The sequence below is a fragment of the Rhinolophus ferrumequinum genome, chromosome 24, assembly GCF_004115265.2.
Source record: "Rhinolophus ferrumequinum isolate MPI-CBG mRhiFer1 chromosome 24, mRhiFer1_v1.p, whole genome shotgun sequence".
In the NCBI taxonomy this organism is placed as follows: Eukaryota; Metazoa; Chordata; class Mammalia; order Chiroptera; family Rhinolophidae; genus Rhinolophus; species Rhinolophus ferrumequinum.
This window is the reverse complement of record NC_046307.1, coordinates 3,009,051-3,016,062: the sequence shown is the minus strand read 5'-3', so window position 1 is coordinate 3,016,062 and position 7,012 is coordinate 3,009,051. Positions and strand designations below refer to the sequence as shown.

General features: G+C 46.3%; 1 protein-coding gene across 4 annotated transcripts in view; it reads left to right on the top strand.

Annotated features, from left to right (window-relative positions):
• The first annotated feature begins 796 nt into the window (after positions 1 to 796).
• Positions 797 to 7,012, top strand: part of MRNIP (MRN complex interacting protein) — a 16,169-nt gene continuing 9,953 nt past the window's right edge. Inside the window, exons 1-2 of one of the 4 annotated variants that reach the window (XM_033096203.1) lie at positions 797 to 1,285; positions 3,496 to 3,555. In XM_033096203.1, the coding sequence (XP_032952094.1) occupies positions 1,103 to 1,285; positions 3,496 to 3,555 (243 nt within the window). In that variant the 5' untranslated portion in view covers positions 797 to 1,102. Of the gene's footprint in view, positions 1,367 to 3,495; positions 3,556 to 3,598; positions 3,733 to 7,012 lie in introns of those variants that run through there. The other 3 variants (XM_033096202.1, XM_033096201.1, XM_033096204.1) reach the window with 3 other exon arrangements.

Sequence of the window (7,012 nt, the reverse complement as noted above, 5' to 3'; positions counted from 1 at the left end):
AGTGTCCCTTTGTATATTCAGTCTCTCAAACATAATTTTTTAAACTAATTTTTTTCTAATAAATGCTATCGTGCAAAATTTTGAAAATATAAAAATGTATTAAAATATACAATCATCTATAGCCCTAATCCCCCACATACACACACACCTGGAAATAATGCCTATTTTTACATAATTGGAATTATGTATATTCGTGACCTCCTTGCTTCGCAACAATTACACACCGCACGCTGTTTTCAATTCAAACTCACTCTTTGTGAAGGATCTGCATAATGATCCATGCTGAGTTACCCTAAGCAACCATTGTTTAGAACGTTTATTTCCATTTTTTCCTGTTATACTTCAGTGAACACTAGTGCATAAATGATACATCTGGGCGGTTCAGAACATTTTCTTAGGATAGAGAGAATCGCCACATTGCTTTCCATAATGGTTTTCCCTTTTACCGCTCTACCAGCATCTTCTTAAGAAAGGTTCCTCTCATCATATCCTTGTACGACCGGGCGTTGTGATTGTCTTTCAACAGATGGTTTGTGTTGTCAGGCACGTGTGAATATCTGCGGGCTGTTAGGGACCACTGTGGTTGGGGCAGGAGTGTGATGTTGCCCCAGCGTGGGCGGGCCTTGCTCCTCCACCTTCCAGAGAGGGGTCTGAGCACTGGGGCTTTCTCCAGGGCTGCAGGAGGGAATGGTTTTCGTTTTCAGCTGCTCCGTCGCCGTGCCAGTTTTCCCGGGGTTCCGGTTGTCCGGCCCACAGGGGTCCGGCTCGAGGGCAAACTGACCACCTCCGCCCAGATGTCCTGCAAATTCCAACCACAGGGCCAGGAGGTGGATCGGAGGGGAGGCATCCTCCAGCACCCTTTCCGCCTCTTGAAGAAGCTGGGAAACCGGTGCAGGTTAAGGCTAGATTCGCAGCAGCGGCTGGAGGCCCTGCCCTTACGACTTCAGTCCACGCGAAAGCGCAGGCTCGGGGAGAAAGGATACTAGCCCGGGACCAATCAGCGAGTCCGGGACAAGGCTGACAAAAATCCCAAACATCGCCCTAATGGGCAGCGAGCAAGAGCGCAGTCCTGAGGTCGCAAGGGACCCAGCCAACCGCCGAGATGCGCGGGAGGCTAGAGAGGTCCCGGCGCATGCAGGGGGCGGAGCCCGGACCGGCCGGAGCGCAGGGCGCACGCGCCCACGGGGCGGGGCGGCGAGCTCCGGGGCCCGAGCGCCTGCAAGGGGCGGAGCCGGAGAGGACAGGATCGCGGAGCCCACGCACCTGCGCACGCGCTGGTGAAGCGGTGAGGAAGGCTGCAATGGCGCCGTCTCCGCAGGTTCGGGTCCTGAGGTGCTGCTGCTGCCGTCTCTTCCAGACGCACCAGGTGGGGCGGGCGCAGGCCTCCTCCTCCTCCTGGCTCCGGGACCAGGCCTCCTGCCCAGGCCCTGCCCCCAGGCGTAGGCGCCGTCTCGTGCGGTTGTGGGGCGTACCTAGGGTCCGGACAAATGACGAGGACAATCCTGAAGGCTGGGTTTCATTAACGTCGCTTGTCCATGACGCCGCTCTGCGCTTGTTTCCATTTTTGCCTGGTTCTTGTAAGATTCGTAGAAACCAGGGATAATGGTTTTTTCGGAGGCGGCCTCGTGAATTCCACCAGGGTGAGGGTAGTCTCCTTTATGCCGAGTCTAATCCCCAAAAGTGGCTCTTTATTTAAATACAGAGCCAAGGAGATCACACGCTTGGGCGCCCCCTGTTGTCAATCTTTGGCACTGCCCCGCCCTTTTCCGCGTTGGGAGAGACTGGACGCCTACTCTCCCAAAGCATAAACAACCCATGCCTCCAGTATTTTACACAGGATAATCGAAATTTCTAAAACATATTGCTTCCCTAACTTTCAGAACGAAAGAGGGTGTCATTTAATCTATTCTTAACTGGACCTTTCTCCTTGATACCACCTAAAACTGCTGTCAGTATAACAGTACTGCTTTCGATAGGCCCCGCCTCTTCCTAGTTATCTGCTGTGCTCTATAAAAGGATGGCATCAAACTTATTTAAAATGTATGTTTGAAAGTCAGTAAGATGCTGAGTATGCACCTGTAAGCTTGCTGAGAGTTTGCAAGGGCTATTTTAGGGGCTTAGAAACTTTTTACTTATTTCATTTTTTGGACTGTTCTAGAAGTTGAGAATAAATGGGAATCATTTCCATTTTTAAATTGTTACACACGTATACTTCAGCGCGGGATCATTTTCAACTCTGAAAAGTGATTTGAAACCAAAGGGGGAAAAGAGGGTTAAAGTGTAATTGCAAGTCTGCTGTGTACCATCTCATTTAATTTCAGCAGCCTCTGAATTAGGTATCATTCTCATTTTAGAGAGATGAGAATACTGAAATCCAGAGAAATCAAGTGGTCTCTCCATGGAGGAAATGGCAGAGCCCTGGCTGTCAATTGCAAAGATCCCTGTCATACTGTTACCGCTCTCCATCCCTGCCAGAGCTAGCCACTATCATCAGTTACTGTGTGTCCTTCCAGACCTTGTATTATATTTTTTAATGCGTGTCTTACTGGCATATGTACACATAGAAAATACACAGTGTTTTTATGATGCTCGAACGTAGATGCTAAGAAGTGGAATTGCTAAATCAGGATATACCCACTTAAATTTGTAGTAGATGCTGTTTGTCCTCAGAATTTTGGGGGGCACTTCCCCAAAACCCTGTGGTTTCTGTATTAGGATCATAGTCATATTAACTTTTATGAAACAACCTAGACATTTTTGTGATGTTAAACATGCTGTTTCATTGTATTTCTTCAAGCAATTTTGGTGCCCATTGATAACATTTTCTTTGTTGCTATTATAAATGGACTTTTTCTGACTAGATGTTTGCTTATATAAAGGCTGTATTAATTTTTGAAGATATACTAATTTTGTACCCAGCCACTATACTAGATTTTATCTTACTAGTTTTGGTAGTTTTTCACTTGATTATCTGGGGTTTTCAGGTTTAGGAAAAAAATCACTGTGTCGTCTATAATGATAGTTTTCTTTTTTCTCCTTTCAATTGCATACGTTTTACTACCTTCTCTTTTACAATTCCACTGGTTGAACATCCAGGAAAAATGGTAAATAATAGTGGGGATCCTTGGCTTGTTCCTGACTTTTGTGGGAACACTGGTAGTGATTCTCCAGCTTTAGAGCTTGGTATAAGGTATTTTATCATGTTAAGAGAGAACCTATCTAGTCAGGTTTATCAGAAATCAAAATTAAATGTTATGGAATTGTTTTTGAGAACCATGCCTGGTAGAGATATAACTTGATTTTGTTTCATATGGCTACCTGGTTTTCCTAACACCACTCATTAAATAGTCATTCTTACAGTATACTAAATTTTCATACATATGTCTTGGTTTGTTTCTGGACTCTTGATTTTTTTTTCCTTAATCTTTTTTAATTACTCTGTTCAGTTCCACCTGTTTTAAATAATTAAGCTATATTTCTGAAATTTCATTGTAGGTGAAAAAGAGTCTCAAATGGACATGTAAAGCTTGTGGAGAGAAGCAGTCATTTTTGCGGGTAAGTCCTGAGAAACAGGGCATCTAATACTCATGCCAGAAAGCAGATGGGTCCCAGCCCTGTGGAAGCATGTTTCTCACTGAGTCCTGGCATTTCACTATTGGGATCAAGTTCACCCCTGCTCCTGAGGTTCCCGCTCTTCCAGGAAGTGAAATGGACAGAGCAGTGCCTGGAAAGGTACCTTCGCTTGTCTACTCATTCGGCAGGTATTTATTGAGTACCTGCTAGTGTCAACCACGGGAGAGACCATGGAAGGTTAGACTGTTGTTGTTCTCACCCTCAGATCTGCACATGTGAAAAGGGGAAAGAAACTAGCACGTATGCGCATGTAATTTAAATCTAGGCTGGACCCAATGGAAGGAAAGTGCAGGGTCCTGCAGGAAGATGACAGAATCAGACCCGGCTGGGTGGGCAGACATCTGTGGGTGGGTGCAGGGGTGTGGGAGAGGATGGGCTCGGGAAGTAGAGGCAGTGAAAAGGCGTGAGGCTAGCTAGGGTGAGGACTGGAGGGAGAGCACTGCAAATGCTCTTAGCCCACTGTTTTCCACGAAGCATCACCGTTCTTTTCATGGCCATACCTTTTCACCCATCCAGTCTCTTTAACACCACAGCCTATCCTGTGTCCCTTCCTCACTGAGCCCCTCCATCACCTACTTCAGGCCCTGATGCCACTGTCCCGGCCTCATCTCCTCACTTTCCTCCTTCAGCCATAGGGGCTTTTCTTCCTGACCTTGAAATAGCCCAAACCTGCATCCTTCTTTGGCCTTTCTGTTCATTGTTGGGGCTCTTCTCATTATCCTGATCAGAAATTTTGTGGAAGCGTGTTTACACAAGTATTGTCCATCTCAGACTGTAAGTTCCATGAGAGCAGAGGCTTTGCCTATTTTATTGACTGATGTACCCCAGCACTTAGCACAGGGCCTGGCACATGGTAAGTGCTCAGTAAAGATTTGTTGAGTGACTAAATGACCAGGCCCACATTAGTGGGCATTTTGGTTGATTTTAGTTTTCATTGTTTTGGACATCTCTGCAACGAAGCTTCTTACAAATACCTCTTTATTCACATGACCAATTATTTCCTTAGGACAAAGTCCTAGAAGTTAAATTGCTGTTTCAGAAGATAACTTTTAACCAAAGTTTTTTTAGTTACAAATAATAGAGAAGGAAAAAAAAATCTTCAGGATGCCTTCAGCAAAATAAAAACATGTACTGGCAAGATGATGGGAAATCCAAGGAAGGGGCTTCATCCCTGACGCCTTGAAGAACTGCTCCCAGGAACTGAAAAGCTGCCAACAACGCAGGCATCTTTTCCTCCCCTCTCTGGTTTCTCCCTGCATCTTCCTCCCCTTCCTCTCCTTTCCTACACAGTTCGCAGTACACACTCTACTCAGACCACAGAATCTCCTTTCAAGCCAGCTGGACCAGCCAAGTCCCCATTATCAACTCCTGGGAGAAGTGATCTGATTGGCTCTGTTGAATCGGATGTCCACCTCTAGGCCAATCAGCTAGGGATAGGTGGGAGTAGAGGTTATCAGGTCATCAGATAGCAAGGGTAGCTGCTGAGGCCCCACTGAGATTGGGTCTCAAAGACAGGCTGGCTCATGAGCTAGGCAAACACCCCCACATAGTGACTCTGCTTGTTTTAGGTGTTACATTTTCCCTGAGGTAGCTTTGCCGTCCTCTGACCACCAGCATGCATGTGCAGTGGTTTATGACTTAGGGCTGACTAGGCCGCAGTAACAAATAGACACCAAATGTGTACTGGTCTAACAGAGGAGAAGTTGTTTCTCTTTCTCTTATAACAGTCCTGGGAGGGATTGAGGTCAGCAGGGCAGCTGTCCTTGACCTGGTCTTTTGGGGACCGAGGCTCCTGTTATCTTGAGGTTCTGTTATTCCCTGAGGCTTGCCTCCTGCTGCCTCCAGCCACTGAAACGGCAAGAGCGTGGAGGAGCTACCAAGAGGCTTTTAGGGGCCAAGCCTGGGAGTGGCTCACATTCCACTGGAAAGAAGCTAGTGTCATGGCCACGCCTGACTGCAAGGAAGACTGGAAAATGTAGTCTGGTTTGTGCCCAGATAAGGGAGAATGCATTTTAGTAGTCAGGCAGCGATCTCTGCTATGCAGGACAGCATAAGCCCTACTGTTACGCCAGGTACAGGTTACCAGTCTTTAAACTTTGCCATTCCCCTCTCCGGTTACTCCTTTCATTCTCACTTGAACTTGCTTCGAATGGGATTTCACTCCCGACTAGTCCACTCAAATTGTTCGTGTCAGTCAGCCATGATCTCCATGTTGCTAAAACAATAGTTAGTACTCAGTCCTCAACTGACTTGACTCATTGGTGACACCTGTCACAGTCTGTCACTTCTCCTTGACACTGTCTTCACTTAAGTTCTAGTCATCCTGCGCCTGGTTTTCCTCCTGTCTTCCTGGGTGTGTTTCTTTCAATCCTCTGCTAGTTTTTTCCCATCTCCAACTTCTAAACATTAGAGTGCTGTTGAACTCAGTTTTCTTACCTCTTCTCTAGCTGCACTCATTCCTTTATGGTCTGAGTTGAGATCATCTGACGACTCTCGAATGTCTGTCTCAGACCCAGGCCTGCCCCTGAACTTGTGAAAGCTACCATGTACTCAGCTATCTAACAGGCATCCCAAAACGGAAGCTCTCCCCTCAGCTTTTCCCGCAATCATCCCCATCTCTTAGATACCGTGTCCCCCTTCCTCACTGTTTGGGCTAAAAACCTTGAAGTCATCGCTGACTCCTCTTATTCTTTTACATTCTTCATCCAAGACATCAGTAAGTTTTGTCAGCTCTCCCTTCAGAATATACTCAGACTGACCACTTTTTACTAAAACGACTTTTTTTTTTTAATTCTCCCCTTTCATTAACCAAAGTAAAGCCATGATATTTCATTTGGTAACCATTTCATTTGGCTCAGAATTATAAAAATTATTCCATTTGGCTCAGCCCACACGGTCCAGGGCAAAACTTCTAAACAGTTCTAATCCCGTCATGCTCCATTCTTATGAACTTCATATTTTCAAAACGTCTTCAGTGTCCTAAATGTGACATGCTCAGTGTGAAACGTATCAGAGCTGGATGCAAAATTTATGTCCTGGACAAGCCTCAAGTACACAGGTCCTTCACCTTGTGTATCCTAACTGGCCAATGTTCTGGGGTGTATGCTCCCTCCAGAACATCCAGCTCAAAGTGTGTATTTCCCATCTCAGCATCACGTGTCACTGACCACTGGACAACCTCAGTGTTTGCAACAGCCTTCTGACTGGCCCACCTGTCAGCTGTACAGTCTGTTCTCAGCACCATAGCCAAAGGGACCTACTAAAACAGGCTGGGTCATGTCACTCCTCAACTCAGAGCCTTCCAGGTCGGAGCAAAACCCATGGTCCTACAGACAGGGTTGGGGGGGGAAGGGCAGTGCAAAACAAAAAAATGCCATTA